General features: G+C 37.0%; 3 protein-coding genes across 3 annotated transcripts in view; 1 reads left to right on the top strand and 2 right to left on the bottom strand.

Annotated features, from left to right (window-relative positions):
- Positions 1–26,282, top strand: part of LOC100974335 (olfactory receptor 6A2) — a 97,883-nt gene that overhangs the window by 3,095 nt on the left and 68,506 nt on the right. The window lies entirely within an intron of this gene.
- On the bottom strand, positions 434–3,550 carry LOC100975556 (olfactory receptor 2D3). The gene has a single exon (XM_055095175.2). It carries the CDS (start codon positions 2,528–2,530, stop codon positions 1,520–1,522), a length of 1,011 nt encoding a protein of 336 aa, XP_054951150.2. The 5' UTR covers positions 2,531–3,550; the 3' UTR covers positions 434–1,519.
- On the bottom strand, positions 4,415–24,307 carry LOC100974662 (olfactory receptor 10A2). The gene has a single exon (XM_055095174.2). It carries the CDS (start codon positions 19,864–19,866, stop codon positions 18,913–18,915), a length of 954 nt encoding a protein of 317 aa, XP_054951149.2. The 5' UTR covers positions 19,867–24,307; the 3' UTR covers positions 4,415–18,912.

The raw sequence follows: 26,282 nt of genomic DNA, 5'->3' as shown, positions 1-26,282 counted from the left end.
AATTTTAAAAAGATAGTAAAAAATGTGTATTAATATATGTTATGTCTCAGTCATTACTCTGAGTATACCAAATACACTCAGAGTTGGATAAGATAAAATGAAATAAGAGATCAATAGCTGGTTTAAAAATGGACACATGTATACATGAATTAAAGAAGAAAGAAATAAGTACAGCTATTGGATAGCTCTTCACTGGAGGGGACTTCTACACAGTCAATCTGAGGTCTGTGGTTTCTGGACCCCATGTGCGTGATGGCTGTAGAATAGTTACCATGGAAAACCACCTCTAAACATGTGGCTTAGAATCTCCTCTAAACATGTGAATGTTAGAAGTTTTAAGTGAAAGAGCGAAGAGGCTACCAGCCAGTTTATTTGTATTATGGGTTTGTGAGGAACTGAAGTAGGACTCTGGAATTGACTATTTTAGAGAAGTTGGGCCACAGTGTGACATGGTGTGCAGGCATTGAAGCCTATGAAGGGGTCACCCCAAATTCTAATTTCTCTTTTGTTTTTTAAAGAAATACTCTTTAGGTAAATTGGGCTCATTCAAAAGAGGATGACCAAGATAATACAGGGTACCAAAGCATATTAGATAAAGAAATTGTAAAGAAACTAGTGGGCAGTTGGCAGAGACAATTGAATTTGGGCAAATACAGAAATTGACCTCAGTATGTTCTAGTATTGAAGAATAATGACAATTGCTCTAGGACTAAAACTAGAGAAACTAGATTGAAGATACAGGAAAACTGATTTTAACTTATCATGAGGAAGATCTCTATAATAGTAAAAACTACCTTTATATGAAAGAGAGTGGCCCGAGTAAGGAGCTGTGTCATTCCTGGTTAGGCAAATGCTGAACAATTATTTGATGAGATATTATGAAATAATTTAAGCCTCAGATATGTGGTTGGATTATTTTACTATTGAATTCCCTTTTTACTCTGATAGTCTATGCTTACACGAAATTTGAGGTGATTATATAAAATTTTGGGGGGTTTTCAGGAGAGATCATGAAGAACTAGGAAGTATTATTTCCTCTGGTACCTTTTCACAAGCTGAAGTGCTCTAGGATCTAATGAACCCAGTATTAAAGACTCTTACAGATATTTTAATTGTTTTAATCAGAGCCTATTCTAAGGTTTGTATGCTGAAGACATGCAAACTTGAGATATCTTTGATGTTAGAATTATGCTTGCAATTTGTATTAGCTGTTATTTCAGAATAATCTGGTTGAAACCTCCTGGATTCAATTGTGACTGTGCTTAAAACATGCCATGGCAGCTGAATTAACTACAAACTCCTCACAGTAGCACCCAACACCTTTTACAATCAAGAAATGACCTAACTTTTCATGCTTTTATTTTTTCCCTATGTTCTAGTTTAGATTGTAGTATTCACAGTTTTTAGAACATGTTCATTTTCACACTTCTTCCTGAAATAACCTAATTCATAATTGCCTACTAAAATCTTGCTCCTTTTTAAAGGATGTTACCATAGCTCTAAAAGTCAGACTCAGAGGTCACTGCCTATGAGAGAAGCACTTTCTCCCAACTAGTTTCCTGAGAGCCCCTTTGACATCTTTGTTCCTCAAGCTATAAATTATGGGGTTCAACATTGGAGTCACCACTGTATAGAACACAGATATCATTTTATCCAGTTCTTTTGTAGTCTTGGAGTTTGGTCGCATGTAGGTGAATATTCCTGACCCATAGAAGAGGACAACAACAATAAGATGGGAGCCACAGGTAGAAAAAGCCTTGAGTCTCCCTTCCCCAGACTGCATCTGGATAACAGTGGAGATAATATTCCAATAAGAACCAAGAATCAGGGAGACAGGGGCCAGGAGGATTACCACGCCCATTGAAAAGATGGCCATTTCTGTGCTGTAAGTGTCTGTGGAAGCCAGCTTCAGGAGGGCAGGAGGTTCACAAAAGTAGTGATTGATTATATTCTGTCCCCAGTAGGGAAGATGGAAAGTAAAGCTGGTATCTACTAAAGACACTAGTGCCCCACTGGCCCAGGACCCGAAGGACAGCCAGAGACACACCCGTTGTGTCATGATGGTAGAGTAGTACAGGGGCTTGCAGACAGCCACATACCGGTCATAGGACATCACGGCCAGCAGCGCACACTCTGTACACCCAACCAGAAGAAAGACAATTATCTGTGTCATACACCCATAAAGAGAAATGGTTTTCCTCTTTACCAAGAAGTGAACCAACACTTGAGGGATAATGCTAGTAGAGAAACAGAGATCTGCAAAGGAGAGATTTCTAAGAAAAAAATACATGGGAGTGTGAAGGCGAGAATCCAGGAAGATGAGAATGATGATGAGCAGGTTTCCAAGCACCGTCAGCAGATAAATGATGAGGAAGAGGATAAATAGCAGGATCTGGGTCTGCAAGTCCTGTGAAAGACCCAGGAAGATAAACTTGGACACAAAGGTTTGGTTTTCCTCTCCCATTGATATTTTTGCCTGTTTACCTGTTTGGCACAAGAAAAAAGAACACATTTTTTGGGTCTGTGACATCAAGTCTTGTAGAAGAGGGTAATGTTAAAACTGACACCTAGTTGAGTATTTCTAGCTCTTTGCTATCCAGCTTGTTCTAATTAACAATAAATGTATATATTTATTATTATTAGTTGGTTGCAATTTAAACCAACTTAGTTATTTTCCAAGTCCTCTCTCCACAGTGCCACTTTTTAATAGATAAAGTATGATACTGTGAAAGCCCTCTTGGCTAGTTCTGATGTAAGGATGTTAGAGTTCATGTGGATTTTACTAACTGGCTATAAATATACTGTTAGGAAATGACTGTATATACTGTTAGGACTATCCTTATGCAGAAAACTCTACCACTAACTATTTAAAATATGACATATTTAATTATAACACATACTTCAAAACTGTGAAGCAGTTTTCAGGAATCAAACTTAATTTGACCTATTAAGAAGCAACAGACTTTTGCTGGATTTAAAAGTAAAGCCTTAGCTATACTACACTAAAGGCCAAACTATTTGGATTAAGAAATAAGATATTAAAATTAAAGCAATACAAAAAGAAAAAATAAGTTAAAATTGTTGTGATACTTGGATAGGACCAGACTTGAAAAACACAAATACTTTCTAAGAAACCATGGAGAAAAATATATGCAGAATTTGCCACACAAATGGAAAGACTTCTGTGAGATAATAGTATCATAAGATAAGCCACAAACTGAGAAAAATGTTGGAGAGAGACATCAGAAAAAAATTTAAATAATTTTATTTTTCTTCAACTTTTATTTTAGAATTAAGGTACACGTGCAGGTTTGTTACGAAGTTTGGAGTACAAATGCTAAGGTTTGGTGTACAAATCAATCTGCCACCCAAGTAGTGAGCATAGTACCCAAGAAGTAGTTTTTCAGCCGTTTACCCCCTCACTCTCCCCACTCTAGTCATCCCCAGTGTCTGTTGTTCCCATCTTTATGTCAATGTTTACCCAATGTTTAGCTCCCACTTACAAGTAAGAACATGTGATATTTGGTTTCCTGTTCCTGCATTAGTTCGCTTAGGATAATGGCTTTGAGCTGCATTCATGTTGCTGTGAAGAACATGATTTCATTCTTTTTCATGACTGCATAATATTCCATTGTGTATATGTTCCACATTTTCTTTATCCAGTCCACCACTGATGGGCACCTGGGTTGATTCCATGTCTTTTTTATTGTGAATAGTGCTGTGATGAACATATAATTGTGTGTGTCTTTTTGGTGGAATGATTTATTTTCCTTTGGGTGTATATACAGCAATGGGATTGTTGGATCAAATATTACTTTAATTCTTAGTTCCTTGAGAAGTCCCCAAACTGCTCTCCACAGTGGCTGCACTAATTTACCTTCTACTAACAGCGTATTAGTGTTCCCTTTTTTCTGCAGCCTCACCATCATATGTTATTTCTTGACTTTTTGTTGAAAGCCATTCTGACTGGTGAAAGATGGTATATCTGTAACAAACCCACAGCCAACATCTTACTGAATGGGCAAAAGCTGGAACCATTCTGATTGAGAACTGGAACAAGACAAGGATACCCACTCTCACCACTCATATTCAACATAGTACTAGAAGAGAAAAAAATGAAAGGCATCCAAATAGGAAAAGAAGTCAAATTAAATGACCTGATTACATTAAGAGTTTGTATAAAGCTATATGAAAATTGTGAAGTCCAAGAAATAATGGGCCAAGGATATGAACAGACTATTTAAAAGAAGAAATACAAATAGCTACTAAATATAAGAAAAATATTCAATATTATTATAACTCAATAATTAAAACAATGAAAGATAAATTTTCACTTGCATAATTATCTAAGATTTTAACACCAAAACCTTAACAAAAAATAACTAGTATATTCATTAAGCATTGAACTCATAACAGCATTAATTTTAGGGTTTTATATTATTATATCTTCCCAATAACATTATGAGGTAAATTAAAATACTATTAATTTTGTCTTATAGATAAGGAAACTGAGGCACAGAAAGGTTAAGTTACTGTCCCCAAATTATACAATTAACAAGTATAGAATTAATTAGCTGTATAATGAAGGTACAAAAACAGGACACATTTGCAAAAGCAAGTGGTTAGGAAAATTCGTATTACTCTTTCTGGAAAGTAATTTTGCCAATTACAGTAAAAGTCTTAAATATTCATGTGTTTTGACCCAGTTCTGAATAGAATGTGGCAGGGAAAAGTTTGCCCCATACTCAAAATTTAGTCTCAAAAATTTACTTACAGCATGGTTTCAAATATATGTAGCTGCAACAGTGAAAGGGGGCACAATATGGGCAAAATATCAACAATATAAGGGCACAGTATCTATTTATCTAGCTATAATTGGAGTTATCAAAATTAGTGAAACAGCCTATTCAAAGAACCACTTCTTCTCCTGCAATTATTTCTGAAATTCCACAGAGAATAACATGTGTTCTTAGGAACATATCACTGTTAGCCCCAAAGTAATGTCTGTCATTTCTTTTTTTCCTTTTCTTTTTCTCTTTCTTTTCTTTTCTTTTTTTTTTTAGAGGCAGGGTCTTGCTCTGTCACCCAGGCTGGAGTGCAGCCGTGCTATTGTAGCTCACAACAGCCTCAAACTCCTGGGGTCAAGCCAACCTTCTACCTCAGCCTCCGGAATAGTTGGGACCTGTCATTTTCTTTTTCCCCTTCTCTGGTGGTCTAGGTCTATATGATCACTACTATTTCCTTTGGATCCTATAGATAATGATTATTAATATCATTATCAATAATAATGAGAATCACCTCCCATTGGTACTTACCAAAAGTGGTTTTGCTATTGTCTTAGAGACCAATGCTAATATATGTTTTCAAAATGCACAGAAAAGACTACAAGAAAAAAATTTCCAAAATGTTGAGAGTGGTTGGCCCTGGGTACTGGAATTATGGGTAGGTTACTTTTATTCTTTTCTAATGTGTTGATACTTTAAAAAGCCCTACATTACCAATATAAGAAAAACATAAAAATGGGAAAATGTAGTAGCACCTAATTGAGGATGCTCTAAAGTCACTTCTTTACTTCTGCTTGATAAGAAGTCTTGATAAAGTAACTGTTATAGGACTAGCCCTCTTGCAGAAAGCAAATATAAAACAAAATATGTGAAACAGCTATTTTCAGACCTTGAACAACAAACAGCCAACTCAGAAAATAATGCCATATAGCAAGGAAACAAACAAGGTAAGCCCTATGATCACACTAGCTTTATGCCTGGAGGCACTTTCAGGACTGTGGTCCATGGAGCGGGAGCCTAAGGAGAGCATGAGACCCTTGCTGAACTGATGAGATGGAGATCCATAATTGATAGTTTGAATTATGGAAGGGAATAGCAGAATGGAAGAAGCTGCAGATAGGGACTTCAGGAATCTCTCTGAGTCTTGGCTGAATATTAAACTGTACATACGCAGGATAGAACTGCCAAGTCCCAAAACAGCAACTGCCAGAGGGCTCATGGAAGGCTACAAGATTTTGGAATTTCAGTCTGCCAGAGTAAAGAACCTTCACTGAAAACCCCTGGCACTAAGGTGATACCTCAGAGAGGGTAGGCAGTAAGAGAGGATTGTGATGAGTCAAAGATACATAATGTAACCCCTAGAATAACCATTAAAATATAAAATAAGAGTTATAGTTAAAAATAAAACTAAAAATGGAATAATTTTTAAGTACTCAAGAAGAAAGCAAGAAAGGAGGATAAAAGAACAAAGAGTAGATAGGAATATTACAAAGCAAGTAAGATGGTAGACTTAAATCGTATCCATAATTATATGAAAAATAAATGGGCGGCTGGGTGCGGGAGCTCACGCCTGTAATCTCAGCACTTTGGGAGGCCAAGGTGGGCAGATCACGAGGTCAGGAGATCTAGATCATCCTGGCTAACATGGTGAAACCCCGTCTCTACTAAAAAAAAAAAAAAAATACAAAAAGCCGGGTGTGATGACGGGCGCCTGTAGTCCCAGCTACTGGGGAGGCTGAGGCAGGAGAATGGCATGAACCCGGTAGGCAGAACTTGCAGTGAGCCGAGATCGCGCCACTGCAGTCCAGCCTGGGTAACAGAGCAAGACTCCATCTCAAAAAAAAAAAAAAAAAGAAAAGAAAAATAAATGGACCAAACATTCTAATTAAAGGCAGTGATTGTCAGATTGGACAAAAAAGAAGGCATAATGTTTTGTCTACAAGGGATTCATTTTTAAACATAAAAACAGTTGTGTGAAAATAAAAGGATGAAAAAGAATATACCACAAAAACACTAGTCATAGAAAAACTGGAATATATGAATATGAAGTATTACCAGAAACAAAGAAGGACATTTCATAATGATAAAAGTGTCATTCACCACAAAGACAAAACCATACTTAATATGAGTGCACTTAATGAAACTTCAAAATGTACAAAGAAAAATTGATGTAACTGAAAGGATAATTAGCAAAAAAAACAGAGAAATATTTGAAGATTTCAACAGTCTTCCTGACAGAACAAATAGAAAATCCATGGGGATACAGAAGACTTGAACAACATGAACAACCAACTTAGCCTAAAGGACGTTTATAGATTACTCTACCCAATAAGTACAGCATATGTATTCTTTTCAAATGCAAAGGAAATGTTCACCAAAGTTAGACTATATATGCTAGACAGTAAATCAAGTCTCAATAACACAGGATTGAAATCACATAAGGCATATTTCCCTGACCATGACAGAATTACATTATAAACCAATAACAAAATCTAGAAAATCCTCAAGCATTTGTAAATTAATCAATACAATTCTAAATAACACATGCGTCAAAGAGGAAATCAAGTGAAATTTTAAACTGCATTATAATAAAAATAGCATTTTAACAAATTCAGAATTATTTTGAACTTTTAAGGAATGGTGATTACTATTTCATTTACTTCATTTGTAGAGAAAAAAGGAAAAGTCAATTTTTTGATGAAGTTGACATTAAATGAATACATATAAAACAGACGTAAAGTCAAAATAAAATGAAAGTGTATAGATAACAGCAGTATTCCATTGTAATAAAACATTGTGATCAAGTGAGCTTTTACCGTAAGTGCTTATTTAGGCCAACATTAGTAAATTTATTGAAACAATTCTTCATATTAATAGATTAGAATGGGAAAAAATATCTTAGTAAATGCCTCAAAAGATACTTGATAAAGTTCATATTTCATCCTTGATAAGTAGTTTGAGTCAAACAGGAACTTAAGTATACTTTTTAAAGAAGAAATCTGAGTATTTCTTCTTTTGTATAATAATAGATACTTGAAACAAAATGCTAGCATTGTGCTTAATGGTGAAATACTAGAAATACTCACATTAAATTCTGAGTTACAAAAAAGGTGTCTGTTTATTTGCCAAGAGTTAGCTAATGAAATAAAAATTAGAAATATAAACTAGAAATGACAGGTATAATTATTGGAAAGGAGAGGGTAAATTTATCACTACTTGTAGGTTGATTTTCTGTTTGTAAATTTTTATATAATCTGAAAACTGATTCTAATAAAAAATCTGTAAACAGGTAAGTTATATATATGTAACTATGTGCATGGTTTTCTTATATATTAATCAGAACTAATTATAAAATTAATTTAAAAAATATATAATTAATGGCCGGACACAGTGGCTCACGCCTGTAATCTCAGCACTTTGGGAGGCTGACTCAGGTGGATCACGAGGTCAGGAGTTCGAGACCAGCCCAGCCAATATGGTGAAACTCTGTCTCTACAAAAAGTAGCCGCACGTGGTGGCACATGCCTGTAGTCCCAGCTACTCAGGAGACTGAGGCAGAAAAATCACTTGAACCCAGGAGAGAGAGGTTACAGTGAGCTGAGAGCACACCACCGCACTCCAGCCTGAGCAATAGAGTGAGACTCTGTCTCAAAAAAATATCTATATATAGACATATATATTTTGCCAAAATATGTAGGTGTGAATTTAACATGAATATGTTCAGAAAGAATACAGGAAAAGTCAGCATGCATAAATAGAGAAATAAACCTAATTTCTAGATGTAAGATTTAAATATTGTAAAGATATCATTAACAAATTATTGATTCTCATATATTAACGTCCCTAATAATTCTCTCTGTGAGAGGTTGTTAAAAATAAAAGTTCCTGAGTTCTAGAGATTCTCAGTAGGTTTGTGGTTGAACAATTAAATTTGCCTTTTAACAAGTCAATTTGGTGATTTTGATATGAGTATTCCATGAATCATATTTTGAGAAATATTCCCCAGTAATTATCTAAAAAATAACTGCGGTTATAATCAAAGCCAATAAACAGTCTCTGATGGGAAACTTAACAAAATAATTTTAAAGTTTACCCAGATGAATACATGTAAAAATATTCAGAGAAAAAAATCTGAAAAATATGAAAAAGAATTGTGGTTATGGGGAGGGTGGGGAGATTTAACCTATCCAACCTTATGATTTACTATTAGGATAATTTATATGCATTGTACTAGTGCAGATATCAATGCCTCAATGGATTAAAATAGAGAAATGACTCAAACTCAAGTATATAGAGGAACAAATGATAAAGATATCATCTAAATTGATAGAAGGGTGTATGCTAAAAACTCTCAATAAATTAGGTATTGATGGGACGTATTTCAAAATAATAAGAGCTATCTATGACACACCCACAGCCAATATCATACTGAATGGGCAAAAACTGGAAGCATTCCCTTTGAAAACTGGCACAAGACAGGGATGCCCTCTCTCACCACTCCTATTCAACATAGTGTTGGAAGTTCTGGCCAGGGCAATTAGGCAGGAGAAGGAAATAAAGGGTATTCAATTAGGAAAAGAGGAAGTCAAATTGTCCCTGTTTGCAGACGACATGATTGTATATCTAGAAAACCCCATTGTCTCAGCCCAAAATCTCCTTAAGCTGATAAGCAACTTCAGCAAAGTCTCAGGATACAAAATCAATGTACAAAAATCACAAGCATTCTTATACATCAGTAACAGACAAACAGAGAGCCAAATCATGAGTGAACTCCCATTCACAATTGCTTCAAAGAGAATAAAATACCTAGGAATCCAACTTACAAGGGATGTGAAGGACCTCTTCAAGGAGAACTACAAACCACTGCTCAAGGAAATAAAAGAGGATACAAACAAATGGAAGAACATTCCATGCTCATGGGTAGGAAGAATCAATATCGTGAAAATGGCCATACTGCCCAAGGTAATTTATAGATTCGATGCCATCCCCATCAAGCTACCAATGACTTTCTTCACAGAATTGGAAAAAACTATTTTAAAGTTCATATGGAACCAGTTGCTGTCTTAACCAGCAACTCTGGTTAAGTCGCTTACCTGCTTAATGTCTTTCAGTAACACCGTATGGCCCCTGGGATAAAGTAAATCCTTTAACAGGGTCTTTTCCTGTGATCTCTGCTTATTTTTCCTGTTTCAAATCCCCAGTGCAGCTGATTTTTCAGTCACACAAAAATGCTTTGTGTTCCTTACACACATCATAGTCTCTCAGCACTCCTGTGTTTGTGCATGTGGCACTCTTCTGTTGGAATCCTTTCCCTGAAACTATGTACAACTTTTTCTTTAGGTTTTGGGTTATTCTTATTTGCTTTACTTCAAATTCTTTACCCATACTCTCTTTATTTTTAATTGACATGTAATAGTTGTACATATTTTGGGAGTACATGTGATATTTTGATACATGTATACAATGTATAATGATCACATCAGGGTAATTGGGATATCCATCACCTCAAGCATCATTTCTTTGCGTTGGGATGGTCATTATGTTAAGTAAATAAGCCAGGCACAGAAAGATAAATATCACATGTTCTTACTCATATGTAGGAGTTTAAAAAAGTATAACTTTCTGCTCATCTTGTAAGAATTGGCTAAAACATCACTGAGAACATATATGTTCTCTCCTGCAAATTGTATACTCCTTGGAGACACAAACAAAATCATATCCATCATTATGTCCATATTACATTGCTTGGTACATATTAAGTAACAATAAATATTTGTTGAATTATGAATTAACGTTTATTTTCATAATATTAGTGAATTGGCTTACCATACAAATATTTATCTTAAAAAGTTAATGACGTTCTTTGTCATGAAATCATTAGTGAATCCATCACGGATTAAAATAATTGCTATTTTTTAAAAAGTTTTTGTAAAAAATCCTTTTAACAATGTTTTGAATTATCTGTTTTAAATTATGAGAGATGGAAATAAATGTAGAATTATAAAACTATACAAATTGAATTCTTATTGTCCTAATTATTATCACTAATATTACTATAGTTTCAAAAAAAGAAAAAAAAAAAACCTCCGAACTTAAATTGTTGGTGCAACAGTGCTGGATAGATAGAAAAAAATCCAGTGAAGTGTAGCCGAGGCCCATTATAGTTGAAACCAGAGAAAAAGTGCAACACAGCATAGTTTGAGAATTTCCTGAAGATACACAACCAGATACTAGTTAGCCACTGGTCTACATGTGACTAAAGACTGGGAAGAAAAAGGTTCTCAGGCTGAAAATTCCGACGTTATCAGAGTATTGCTGTATATTCAGTAAATGAAGCTGAGAGAACCCACATATACCTAATAGTAGGTTTGGTTTTTTATTTGTTTATTTATTTTTTACTTTTAGAGCAGGGATGTCCTCTCCTTTTTTACAAACCAAATTTTATAGGGAATTGCAATACTTACATCCATAAGGAAAAGCAAGGGCAGGGGCAGGGCCTCAGGGCTGTACTGCTTGGGTTTTACATTCTCTTGTCCCCAGAAATGTCCCCCTCAGGCATCTTCGGGGCCCAAGGGCTGCAAGAAATACAATATGAAAACCCGATTTAGGACTTTTCAAATGCCTCCTTCTCATACTTGTAATCCTATATTTTCCTTCATTTGTCTCCATCCCTCTTTAACCTTCTCCTTCATATTTTCTCTTTGGATTTATCTTTCCCTCACTTTCTCTTTCATATCCTTCAACTTTCTCTTCTGTTTTTTGTTTTTTAGGTTTTTCCTCTACTAAGTAGGGAAGGGATGGTAGAGGGGAAGTTGCTGGGAAGATGTGAGGAATTCCTATAACTGCACGCATGTAGCTATGGCTGTCAGGATGTTACCATGCAGTATAATTCAGGTACTATTTTACTACTGGTCTTGCAAAGCACAGAACCTTTGATAAGTGTGGTTGTGGCTGCAGCCATCAGAAAGAGATGGGAGAGAACCCTAGGGGGAGAGAAAAGGTAGGTGGAAACTTAGCTGAGGTTGCCTGGTCAGCCCCTTCTCTGTTCAGAGTGTCTCCTTTCCGGGATAATATCTTAAGAGAGTCTGTGTTTTGTTTCAATATGGAAGAACTAGATAACATAAGAACTTTGTGAAACTACCACATAAATGATGGTCTGAGACCACAGAGTTACAATGGCAAGGAGTTTGGAGCCTTAAGTTCAGAGTTAAAATTCTGGCTGTTTATTTATTCACTTATTTATTTTTAACTGAGATGCTGAGCTGCTGACATGACCTTTTCTGAATTATGTTTTTCTCAATTGTAAAATGGTAATTATAATAAATGTCCTACCTACCTGACAGGGTGGTTGTGAGAGCGAAATGAGAGATAATATATATGCAAACATTTTGAACATTCGAAAGCACAATACATATCTTACCATTTTGTTCTATCCTTTCCTAGATTCCATGTCAAGTCCTGTAAAATTCCAGGTTCTTTACTTGAGACCCATGGTCTCTTTTCTTGTCTTTGAGAAATGTGTCCAAAAAGACACGTTTTTTATGGTGAGCCTCTATACAAGAGGTTTCAAGTCGATGCCCTATCCTCTTACCCTTACTCACCTTCTGCCAGTGACATCTGTCTGTATAAATTCCAGAGAAGCCCTGGTCTACATCAGGCACTCTAGAGCAGCCTTAGGCTATTTCTGAGTGAGTGACTCCAGAGGAGTCCTAAATTATGGCTTTGTCTATGCAAGTCATTCCAGAGAAGGCCTGGGCTGTGTTGGAGGCATCAGTCATTCCAAAGATGCTCTGGGCTGTGCTTGTCTCAGTCCACAATGCTAGTGAATTCTGGATTGTGCCTTTGTCACATTCTCAAAGAAGCTTTGTCCCAGGTTGTGTCGGTGACTCCAGGCAAATCCTGGGCTGTGGCTGGGTCAGTACCTCTAAAGAAGCCCCGAGCTGTGCAGCATTTGTCACTCTAGAGGAGTCCTGCACTGGGTCTGTGTCAGTCACTCTAGAGGATTCCAGGCTGGGTCTCAGGATTATTTCATTCCCTGCTGTTTACTGTAGGGAAGTGATTCCCCGAATGCTTTGGTTTCCTAAGGTGAAGTCATGGATTCACTTTCTGACAGGTATGAGTATTGGGGAGTTCCCAGGATTGCAAACATTCTGAAGATTCTGCAATCTTATAATTACAGGAAGGTCTTTACTGTAGCTCCAACTTTTTCTGCACTTGTGAGGCTACAAGTGTAAAGGGACAAAACTCAGTGGTCTATCTATCCTCCAAGGTTTGTACCCAAGAGAGATTAGAGGAGTATACCAGTATTCTTTCCATAGTTCCCCTCACTTTTCATTCTTTTGGGCTGGTTCTCAGGAGTATTTCTGATCTGAACTCAGAAAAAGTTTTCAGGCATGAGGAAGATAACCAATTAATCATTGTCTAAACCAAGTAGAGAATATTAATAAAAACCATAAAGAGTTCACTGGGGATGCTGTTGGTTGGGGAGGTTGTTAACTCCATGCTAAGATGAAGAAACTCCAACTAACAATTTCAACATTCTAACCTTTCTGCGATAGGAATTGAAGTTGAGGAAGTAAGGTAAAGTCAATGCTTTGGGATAAAATTCCCCCCAGACAATAAGGGCGTCATTCAAAGACCCAAATGGACATCTGAATATTTCTTACTGTTTTTGAAAGAAACCTTTGATTGCATGTTTCTTATTGAAAGCAGCAATCTTGTCTGCCTTGATTGTTACTGTTTGCTTAGTATCTAGCATGGTATCTGCACTTATGTGCTTGAATTTTTCCACAAGGCACATTTAATGTACTGACCTTCTGTCTCACTCCTATCTATATAACTTGAGATTTTCTATTTTGATTGATTAGGATGGCATGCTCATCTTGGACTTTTTTCTACAGAAATACTCCACATTTCCCCCCAAAAAAGTGATAATAGGTTACTTAGTGGATAAAAATTAACAGCTATTTATTGTTCCCCCTGATAACCCTTATCTTCTTCCAGTGTATACTCTAAATCCCTGTTGGCTCCCATGCTTACTTGGGATACAACCAAAGATAATGTGAGAGTAGATATGGCCACCCGACTTCTCTCTGCCATTCTTCCTCTCATCCTCTCCCTCTCCCCTGGTCCTGCTCTCTAGCATTTGGAGGAGGAAAAATTGTAACACAGGCTGCAATGACCAATGAACAAATGCACAAGATCCACTTTGAGTCTTGCTTTGTTCATCCAACAAGTATTTAGTGGATGCCTAACAAGTAGCAAGCACTAGAGATTTAATAATAAATTTAATAGACATTGTCTTTGGCCTCATGGAACATACAGTTTAGGGGGGAGGCCAACATCAAACAACCATGTAAAAATGTGAAATTACAACTGTAAAGAACATGTAACTAGAAGAAAGCTATGTATCTTCAAAAATAGCACCACCATTTCCCCTTTCCCTAGCTATAAACTATAAGCATGAGAGACCTGGATAATAATTTAATAAAATTATTATGAGCAGCAACCCCAAAGCTTCAGCCATGTTTTAGGATTGCTAAACAAGAAGTCTTTATGAGGTAAATAAGTCATCATGGGCTACTTTCTCAGTCCCAGAGATCCCAAAGGGGGGCACTATAAAAGTGGGAGTTGAAGAAAAAGAAATATCACTGCCCTATGTAATGATGTATGGTTCTGAGTCCATTGTGAAAAATAAAGATATCTTGAAAATAATGAATTAAATAAAAAATATTTATTTTTTTACACATATGTCGACTCTTCTAATAATGCATATCTTTGGGAGATGAGTTTGAATATTTGTGTTTGGTTCAAATTACTCATGGAAAAATCACACTGGTGGGTAGATGTTGAACTTGGAGAGGTCACCACACATTGAACTGTGTTCTAGATTTAGGGTGTTAGTGGTCATTATTTTCCATGGTAATCTTTTTATTTGTACAAATTGATGGGACACGTGAAACTTTGTTACATGTACGTACTGCATGATCAAGTGATCAAGTCAGAGTATTTAGGGTCCATCATCCTGGAACAATATATTTCTATTTAACTATAGTCATTTTATCAAGGGTCATTTTTAAATGTTTTGATTAAATTCTTTTGGTTTTTTCTGGTTCATACACTCAGATGATGACAAGCACTTCTAACAGGAGGACTGTAGTGGACGCTGTTGTAGTTCCTTCTTAATACTTCTGAGTCACTTTTACTGGCTCTGTGCCTCCTTTCTCAGCTTCTTCAAGCTTTACTTTAAAAAAATTATCGAGGTAATGAACATATCCATCACCTCCAAACGTTTCCTTGTGTGTGTGTTGGGCCGGGGGGAGGCAGTAAGAACACTTAACATAGCCTTTACTTGATTTCTTCCTAACAGCTTGCACCTGACACCTTCAAAAGAATGCCCTTGGGCATTTGGAATCCTCTCCAGGACCCAGAGGTGCCTGAGAGTTTTACTTGTCCCCTTTGCTCACCCCACAGTCCACCAGTAGCCAATGGATGGCTGGAGTGGAACAAAAGCCTACTTCCTATGCCCTGATGTGAACAAACTCTGAGATTTATGTATGCCCTGGAATTCCTTGCTGGATCAGGTGGAATTTGGGATTTCAATTGAAATTGCACCTTTGTTTAGCCTCTTCTCCATTTCTACTCAACTTTCCCCATTCAATTAATGGTTTTGCTTTAACAAGTCAACTTTACTTGAGTCCTTGGCTCCATATCTGATTCTAGGAAAACCTGGCCTGTGATGAAAGTCTTTGGTCCTAAAACAAGTCTAATTCCTGTTGGTTGAGGGCAGATATTCCTAAAAGGTGGAAAGGGATTTATAACACGGAGATATGAAGGAAAAAGCTTCAGGCTTGACTTTCTGTGTAAATAATATTCATTTATTTTATACCTCTTTTATGGATCTCTTCCAGGCTTTCAGAACACCTATACTCTACTACAGGAACTGATTTTGCTCAAGAATCAGCCCTCCTCTCTTGAGCAGTGCATTTCCCCACATGTAATCTACTTTTAAGAATCCTATCAATTCTTCCTCCAAAATTATTTTAAATTAATTCCTACTCATATCATTCCACTCCAGGTCACCATCATTTCTCAGTTGGACTACCCATTCATTTATTCTTCTTTCATACACAACGGAAAAATCAGAGAGTGATTTCATTGTAATGTGAAAGTTTTTCCTGGGCAAGACAAATCTTCCACAGTGAGGTAAATGTCTTTAGGCTTTGGCATCAGGAACCCTTATGTCTATTTTATAGAAAAAATTTAAAGCGTGCCTGCATCTTAGGCCTCATCCCTGGAGAGGACTATCCCTTGCTTTATGCAGCTGTTGGCTCCTGGCAAGTGGCATTGACTCCCATGACCACCTAAGGACTACCCCCTACCCCAGTACAAATTGTCTCAGCATCAAGCATCATTGTTCTAATCAAAGCATTGTTGGTATTTTCGTTCTACTGTTGTCGTATATTTTAAATATCTACTGTGGCAACCTCCAGCCTCAATAAGCTGCCTGCCTGGGCAGTCTACATTGTCTCTCTGGGAACCAAATGTTGTTTCTACTAATGCCTTGTATTTAAAGTTGCATGTATTTTGAGTCTAGCCCTAACCCTAGCCCTACTTCCCCATAATATTTGTAATGCAAAGGTTTGCATTACATAAGCTTTTCAGGAATGCCTACGTCATATTAAAAGGGAAATACTTGGCCTGGCATGGTGGCCCACATCTGTAATCCCAGCCCTTGGGAGGCTGAGGCAGGCAGATCACTTGAGGCCAGGAGCTCCAACATGGTAAAACTGCATCTCTACTAAAAAATACAAAAAAAAAAATTAGTTGGGCATGGCTTGGCACGCCTGTAATCCCAGCTACTCAAGAGGCTGAGGCATGAAAATTGATTGAACCCAGAAGGCGGAAGTTGCAGTGAGCCAAGATTGTGCCATTGCACCCCAGCACCCTGAGTAATAGAGCAGACCCTGTCTCAAAAAAAAAAAAGAAAGAAAGAAAAGAAAAGAGAAACACTTGTGTTGCATGCAATGGCTTACACTTATAATCCCAGCACTTTGAGAGGTTCAGGCAGAAGGATTGCTTGAACTCAGAAGTTCGATACCAGACTGGGTAGCATAGCAAGACCTCGTCTCTACTAAAAAAAAAATTTTAAATGGCCAGGCATGGTGATGTACACCTATAGTCCCAGCCACTAGGGAGACTGAGGCAGGAAGATGGCCTGAGCCCAGGTGTTTGAGGCTACAGTGAGCCATAATTCTGCTACCGCACTCCAGCCTGGGTGACAGAGAGAGACCCTGTCTCAGACACAAAGCAAAACACCAGAAACACTTGAACAGTTCTTATTTTTGAAGAGTTACAGAAAAGTTGGAGGAAGACAAGCATGTAAAAATAAGTACATGTACAGTTTCTACATGTAGTATATACAAAATTTAACTTATTTATTAATAAACTTGAAATGGGTGCATACAGGAAAGAGTGATTTCTGCTTCTTGAGGAATCACAGTGGGGTCTTGAGAGATGGGATAGATTTGGCTAAAATAAAAGTGAAAAACAACCTTTCAAGAAGAGAAAATAAAACACCAAGACATCACCAATTGCTAATCGTCTAATCTATAACTCAAGTTTCAATGAAATGCACACCTTTCCTCTGATTTGATCATCTGTTTCTTTCTTATTCTTCAAAATTTATTTCATTCAAATTAAAATTTCATTGAGTTTTTATAAAATATTAAATAATCGAAATTCTAAATATTTCATGACAAATATTATTGTTGAGTTGTGGGGAAACAAACACCTCATAAATTGCTGATGGGAGCATAAAATGGTGCAATAAGTTCAGAGGGGAGCTAGATAGACAATATAGCAACATTATGTATGTATTTAACTTTTGCACAAGAAACTCAATTTCTAGATTTCTATTTGTCAGGTACACTAGCAAAAATATAAAAACAGATATATGGATAAGTCCATTATTTACAGCATGATTTGTAGTAGTAAAAGACTGGCTAAATAAATTAGGGCACATCTACAAATAGAGTACTACCAGATTATAAGAAGGAGAAATCTTGTGGTTAAAGAAGACTTATTCTGGAGCTTTGTTCTCATCAAAGCAAAGCTATGACTGAAATTTACGATATTACTTCAACAAAACATAAGAACCTGAATATGGAATAGAGAGCTTAGGGAAGCTCAGGTTGTTCTTCTTGGGAAGAATCTAGTGTGAAGGAAATAATTATTGGGGTTATAAAGGCATATGCATGTGAACTTTTGATCTACTCTCATACATGCATACTGCATACCGGTAAGCTTAAAAGAACTAACACTGCTTAAGGGCATGAGAATGAAGTAAGATGGTGAGGAGAGTTATGTGTTGGGAAAGAACATGAGATTTTCTATGTCATGAATGTAGAGTCAGATCTGCCCAGAAAAGGAAAAGTGACAAGATGATTTTTATTGGGTTTTACCCTCTGTTACTATGTGTGCCCCCATGTTATAATGACTAGCAGTTTCATATTGTGCACAATGCACGTCACACAGAAATATAAACACCGGCCAGGCGCGGTGGCTCACGCCTGTAATCCCAGCACTTTGGGAGGCCGAGGCGGGTGGATCACGAGGTCAGGAGATCGAGACCATCCTGGCTAACCCAGTGAAACCCCGTCTCTACTAAAAAAATACAAAAAATTAGCCGGGCATGGTGGCAGGCACCTGTATTCCCAGCTACTTGGGAGACTGAGGCAGGAGAACAGTGTGAACCCGGGAGGCAGAGCTTGCAGTGAGCAGAGATGCGCCACTGCACTCCAGCCTGGGCGACAGAGCGAGACTCCGTCTCAAAAAAAAAAAAAAAAGAAATATAACACCTGGAAATAGTTGGCCACAGAAGTGCTGTCATACCAGTTGAAACAAGGAAAACAATGTAAGTCTACAATGGGCAGGCAGAGGAGTTTTCATAGTTGGTGGTGCTAGGTCGAAACTACTTCTCTGCTCCTTTCTCTCCACTCAGCTTTCCAAAAGCCATTTCAGCAACAGGACTTCATCTTATTGGAGATGTGGAAAGATGCAGAGAGGAATCTCAAATCTGGGACTGATTGTTTCTCATCCAGTAAAATGTAGCCTTACTTCCTAAGGTCTATGGGATACAGTTTCTGAGGGCTAGGGCCTTAGAGACCGTCCTGCTGAGGGCATTCTTCACCTCATTATTTCTCAGGCTGTAGATAATGGGGTTCAACATGGGAGTCATAACAGTGTAGGACAATGATAGCAGCTTCTTGCCCTCAGGAGAATTATTTGATTTAGGCCGAAAATATGTGAGGCTTAATGATATATAGAAAAGAGAGACAACAAGGAGGTGTGAGGAACATGTAGAAAAGGCTTTATTCTTCCCTTTAGCTGATGGGATCTTGAGGATGGCAGCAGCAATGCGAGTATAGGAACACAAGATCAGCGAGCAGGGGATCATGACCACCAGAATGGTTCCGACGATGGCGTAGATCTCAAACAGTGCTGTGTCTGCACAGACCAGCCTCAGCACAGGTGGGCTGTCACAGAAGAAGTGGTTCACCTTGTTGGTGCGACAGAATGGAAAACTGAAGAGCCATGTGGTCTGCACAGTAGCTACAGGAAAGCCTGGGAACCAGGAGGCAGCAGCCAGTTTGGCCCGTGTCCTTTGGTTCATGATGACTGGGTAGTGCAAGGGACTGCAGATGGCCACATAGCGGTCATATGCCACGGTAGCCAGGAGGAAGCATTCAGCAACTCCAAAGAAGAAGAAGAAATACATCTGAGTGGCACAGCCAAGGAAGGAGATGGTTGTGTCCTGGGCAAGCAGGGTCCCCAGCATTTTGGGCACAATGACTAGGTTGAAGCCAATCTCCAGGAAAGATAAGTTTCTGAGGAAGAAGTACATGGGGCTGTGTAGCATGGGGTCAGCTAGGGTAACCAGAATGATGAGGCAGTTTCCCATCAGGGTGACCAGGTAGATGGTTAGAAATGTCAGAAAGAGTAATGACTGTATTTCAGGAGGCAGGGAAGAGAAGCTCATGAGGATAAACTCACTTATTCTTGTCCAGTTTCCTGTAGCCATAAGTATGGGCGGAAGTCCCCAACTGTGGTCATGGAGAAAGATTATTGATTGGAAGTCAGATTCTCAATTTGTTTTTCAGACTCCTTCTTACTGTCAGGGAAAGAGGCAAGGTCAGCACCTCAGGCAGAGGAAGTGCCTTGGGTTGTCTAAGAATAAAACACAATAAATAGTAGCCAGAGCCTAATCTCTGAGATGGGCCTGAATCAGCTTCTACAGGAGCTGATATTTCTGTTCACACATTAAGTTATTCAGAAAGGGCATGCAAAGTCAGAATCACAAGTTTCTGAAGGGTCCATCAAAGGATACATTTTGGGAGAAAGTGATGTTTCTGAAAACACTTAAGCTTATGAAACACACCGAGTGTTTATAATCTCGTAAAAGAACACATACATTTAAATTTATCAAAACTTTAGAAATATATTTATAACTATCATGAAGAATGCATATAATATGTTTTCTACTCTTCATGAACCTTTCTTGACTGGCTAGAATTTGAGAGGAGGGTGAAAGGTTAGCATGTATTGAGGACCATTTACATATGCATGTTTTTGTTCTTTTATATCTCTGGTTTATACATGAGGAAGCTGATCCCAGATAATTTAAGAAACACAAATCACATGGCAGATCTTGAATCCAAACCACATCCATTGGATTACAAAACCCTTCAGATTTTTACTAAATCATGCTTTGTTGGACTGTCATGCCTTATCTGATGACTAACTCATTAATTTTTAGGAGAATTAGAATTGGCATTTCTGCAAAATCACAGTGAAGACAGACAAAGATAAGCACGAGAACCAATATCATTAGCATTAAGATGTTTAGGAGATTTCCTAGACACAACTGAATCCCAATTTTGTATTACTGGTTTCTAATTTGCAGTTGGTTATCTAGAGGCTCTTCTTATTGTATTCGTAATCTACAATATTGAAGTCTAGTGGAGAAATGGTGATATTAAGCTGGAAAATGAAATTGAGAGGCTGGGATAAATAAAAAAAGAAATGAATATGGTTAGCAAACTATGGTAAAAAAATTAATAATAAAAATTAAAAACTTTATTAGGAACAGTAAAAACCAGAACTGACACAAAGTAAAAGATAAACAAAGATATGGTCAGTGTTTTGGATATATTACATTAATAGACTTATATTACATGCTGAGAATTTTGGACTTTATTTTATAGATGAGGAGATTCACCTGAATATTTGAAGCTGCAGAGTGACATTGTCATAATGCTACTTAGAAGGATCACTCTGACATTGTTGATAGAATGGGATAGAGAAGGGATCAAAAGCTGTAGGCCTCGGATCAAGAAGACTAGGTGGTATATCTATAATTACCCTCCATCTTTACTCACAATCCATTTTCAAGCAGCAGACAACTTATTTAAAAGAGGCTAAATGTTAGTCAGGTCTTGGTGAATAATTTGAACTTCAAAGTTATGTTTAAAATTCCAGAGAATCTATGAAGGAAAAAACACCATTCTTATACAAGAATTATAATCAAACTGATCTAAGATTTCTCAGAAATGCTAAACATTAAATGAAGCAATGTCTACAGTTTTTAGCTCGGTTTCAGAAAAACAAATGTAAGTTTAAAAAATAATAAAAGAACCAATGATGAAAAGACAGATCATCTCAACTAGAAACTCTTTCACTGTAGGCCAGGCGTGGTGGCTCACGCCTGTAATCCCAGCACTTTGGGAGCCCGAGGCAGGTGGATCACTTGAGCCTAGGAGTTTGAGACCAGCCTCAGCAAGGTGGCGAAACCCCATCTCTACAAAAAATGGAAAAACTATCTAGGTGTGGTGGCATATGCCTGTTGTCCTAGCTACTCAGGAGGCTGAGGTGGGAGGATCACCAGAGCTCAGGAGGTTGAGGCTACATTGAGCTGTGATTGTGCCACTGCACTCCAGCCTGGGTGACAGAGTGAGACTCAGTCTCAACAAAAAAGAAAAAAAAAGTAAAGTAAAAAATAGAAACTCTCTTACTGTCATTCCAAGGCAAGCCAGCCCATAAGTAAACAGAAAAGGTTATGGGAGATATGAAGACAAAACACTTTAGGTTAATGAGATGAAATTCAAGATATCAAATCAATTGTTTCCCTTTTCAAAAACAAGAGTCTGAAAGGAAGTTGAAAGACATTAAATTGTCTTTATTACTTACTTTCAACAAAGCCCTATAAAATATTGAATATCGAGGCCAGGCACGGTGGCTCATGCCTGTAATCCCAGCACTTTGGGAGGCCAAGGCGGGAGGATCACTTGAGGCCAGGAGTTTGAGAACAGCCTGGCCAACATGCTGAAACCCCCTCTCTACTAAAAATACAAAAATTAGCTGGCCGTGATGGCACACGGCTGTGATCTCAGCTACTTGGGAGGCTGAGGCACGAGAATCGCATGAACTCGGGAGGCAGAGGTTGCAGTGAGCCAAGACTGCACTGCTGCATTCTACCCTGGGTGACAGAAGGAGACTCCATCTTAATAATAATAATATAGAATTTTGAATAAGTACTCATGAAAATGACAGTGTTGGGCCAGAAAAGACCACCTGGGGGACAAAACAAAGCCATGATTATTGAAGTTAAACCTTGTGGAGCAAAATGCCAGAAACTTAAGAAAACTGAGTCAATTAGAATACAAATTTGAAAAATTACACCCAAGTTACTGGGAAAAATTATGAAAACATAACAATTATAAGAAGAATAATGAAGTAAAATACAAGAAATAAAATCACTATAACAGGTATTCCAGAATGACAGAAAGAATGGAGAGGGGTAGAAATAATATCCAAAGAAGTACCAGAGGAAGAATAAATGTCTCTGATCTAATGGAAGAGATGACTTTTTGAACCAAAAGAATCCCTAAGTATGAAAGAAAATTTTAATATATTCACACAAACATGTTTTTATTTTAATGAAAGATTTTTTTTTAAATTCTGAAAATAGAGAAAAGTTCTGATAAGTAACCAAACTGGAAAATGATTAAAACAAAATAAAACAAAACAAAAATACCCCCTATAAACCACAAACAAACAAAAAAATAAAGTGTTCACCATTAGGGAAATGTGTATATGCTTATAAAGACCCCAATGATATATCACTACACACATATAAGAATGGGTTAAAAAAAAAAGTGACAACACCAAATGCTGGTGAGGATTTGATGAATTGGATCATTCATACATTGCTCATGAAAATGTAAATAGTATCAGAGATGTTCAATCTTTTGGCTTCCCTGGGCTACATTGGAAGAAGAATTGGCTGATAAGCTAAAATTTAAAAAAAGGAATCTCATAAAGGTTTAAGAAAGTTTACAAATTTGTGTTGGGCCACATGCAAAGCCGTCCTGGTCTGCATGCAGCCCTCAGGGTTGGACAAGCTTGGTATAGCCACTGCAGAAAACAGTTTGACAGTTCTTTAAAAAAACTAAGCATGTAACTGTGGTACAACCAGTAATTGTACCTTTGGGTATTTATCCCTGAGAAATGAAGACTATGTTCATATAAAAACATGAATATTCCTCAGTGCTGTATTCATAATAGCCTCAAATTGTTAAAAACCCAGATGATGAAACAAATTATGATGCATTTATACCTTAGTAAACTCAGCAATAGAGAGGATGAACTATTGATACATGCAATAACATGAATGAATTTACAGATAATTCTGAGTGAATAAAACAGACACATATTTTATTATTCCACTTACATAACATTTCTGTAATGACAAAATTATAGGAATGGAAAAGAGATTAGTGATTGCCAGTGACTAACGAGAGGGTGGGGACAAGAGGGAAGCAGGTCTGGATATAAAAGACCAAGGTGGGAGATTTTCCTAGCAATGGAATCCTCTGCTATGGAGGGTCATTTGGATGTTTGCAAATACTTTCATCATTACATGATTTTGTTGACAGAAATGATTATGTCTCCTGTAAAACTCCATATTTACTCACATAAAAAACTGATAAAAAGAATTGCTAATGACTTTTTAAAATCTGCTAAATATAGAGTTGCAATAAGCTTTGAACACATTTTTTAAAATAATAAAAGACAATTATCTTCTTAATTTATTTAAAAATTGTCTCGGAAAAATAGAAATTTCCCAGTCATATTTCAATGAAATCTTTGCATATTTGTGGGTCAGAATTATTGAATCAGTGTGAATATTTAGTAAGCATAGCCAATTGTTTGTTCAGTGCTATTATAGTTATAAATTGAAAATTATAATTAACAGAATGAATGGCTCAATTATGAAGCATGTATTTAAGGAAATACCCTGTAATCTTTAAAGTCATTTTTGAAGAACATTTAATGCTGTCATATAATAATCACCATTTAATATTAAATGAAAAATAACACAGCCTGCAAACATGTGATACATTTACAATTTTAAAAATATATGCTATATAAAAAGACTGAAAGGCTATATGCAAAATGTAAAAGTGACCTATTTCAAGTGGTAAAAGGAGGGGATTTATTATTTTTATTTTTCTGGATTTCCAAATTTTCTAAATATATAAATATATATCTAGATAAGTATATATAAATATATATTTATATATATAAGAAATTTTGTAATTATATGAAAATATATAAATATATATTTATATTCATAAATATATATTATCATATATAGAAATACATATTCATTGTAAGATGAACATAAATGTTCATTTATATATAAATATATATTTAATATATATTTATATATACATATATGTTCATCTTACAATATATATATTTATATATGAGAATACATATTTATGAATATAAATATATATTTTTATATATAAGAAATTGTGTAATTATATGGAAAATAAATGGCAGAGCCTGAACTTAAAACAGAAAAATTTATAATTAAAAAATTGGGGTTTTCAACAAGCCATATGAAATGAACTTAAGCTACACCCAAAATGTCATCTTTGGTCTCCCACATCCATCTCTCCTTCTTCTGCTTCACTGCTGAGCTTCTTACTATTTACTGAACAGAGTTCTTTTTGCTTGCCTCTGCCTTTTCATGTGACATCATTTCTGCCTGCACATCCCCTCCTCTGTCTGGCTGACTCCTTCAAATCCTCAAAACTCAGCTCTGTCATGTGATACTTCCAGATAGGATTAGTCATCTTCTCTATTTTCCTCTATCCTTTAAAAATATTTTTAATTATTCAGATATTTCTACTACCAATATATATCTCACTCTTTAAACTTCTCCATAGTATAAACTGTCTTAGTCATCTTTATAAGAAGAAGCCCAGTGTTTTTACCAAGTAAGCTATTCATACATGTTTTTGGACAGCTGATTGTATAAAGGATTACACGAGTTCTACAAAGTTCATTCTTCCTGGAGTTTTTATTCACCATTAGAATTTTTTTTTTCTCAATGACTGTTCTTTTTTTTTTTTTGCTAGAACTGCACTTTAACTAGAAGCCTCATGTCAGATGTGTTGTATGTGGTGCTGGCGGAGAAGATTGGGGAGAAGGAGGGGCAGAAACACTTGCTGGGATTCCCATAGAACTTCTGAAAACTACTGGGGAAGAAAAGCTAGTGCCCCGTCTCCAGTGTGGGAGAGGCATTGCAGAAGTTGGCAGCTCATGGCCAGCCCACAGCGTTCTTGCCAGTTCCTCTAGAACAGGGGTGTCCAATCTTTTGGCTTCCCTGGGCCACATTGGATGTAGAAAAATTTCTTGGTCACACATAAAATGCACTAACACTAATGATAGCTTATAAGCAAAAAAGAAAGGAAAAAAATCTTACAATGTTTTAACAAAGTTTATGAATTTATGTTGGGCCACATTCAAAGCCATCTTGGGCCGCATGTGGCCCATGGGCCACAGGTTGGACAAACTTGATCTAGAGCTTCCCTAGGAACATCCCTTTGCTAATCACCTGACTGTCCCAGGACCTGGAACCCACTCTTCTAGGCCTTCTCTGACTGTAGAATTGTTGTAAAGTAGTAGTTTGCCCTGATGTTCTCCATCTCATAAATGTTCCACTGAGGCAAGTCTTTTTTGTGTTACTTAGACGAAAATCAAGACCTGAAGGGGGTATATGTCCTGTGAAGGTTGTAGGGCCTGGAAGCTTCCTGACTCAGAAAACTTTAGAGGACAGAATTGGAAAAAGCCTGGGTAATATCAGTCTTTTTGTGAGCCCAGATCTCACTTATCTTATGACATAGAATAAACTGATGCCCAAGGAGAGAGGAACTGATGAGATCTCCCAGTGTGAACAGAAGAATAGAATTAGGTATCCAAACTCTGATCATATTTTGTGCAGCTGAGTAACTGAACTTGGAGAGTGGCCTCTGGTAGATTCAGTCCTTGGTGAAAAAAAAAAAGCCTTACCTGTGTCCAACAGGAACATCTGCCTTGTTCAACTCTGGCTGACATCCATGCTTCATGCATGTCCTTCATGCATGT

Source organism: Pan paniscus, chromosome 9 (genome assembly GCF_029289425.2).
Source record: "Pan paniscus chromosome 9, NHGRI_mPanPan1-v2.0_pri, whole genome shotgun sequence".
NCBI classification, from domain to species: Eukaryota; Metazoa; Chordata; class Mammalia; order Primates; family Hominidae; genus Pan; species Pan paniscus.
Note: the sequence above shows the minus strand (reverse complement) of the source record. Positions and strands in the feature narration are given on the sequence as shown.

Excerpts from the sequence above, each read along its gene's own strand:
- LOC100974662 (XM_055095174.2), bottom strand. The coding sequence starts at position 19,866 with ATGGCTACAGGAAACTGGACAAGAATAAGTGAGTTTATCCTCATGAGC.
- LOC100975556 (XM_055095175.2), bottom strand. The coding sequence starts at position 2,530 with ATGTCACAGACCCAAAAAATGTGTTCTTTTTTCTTGTGCCAAACAGGT.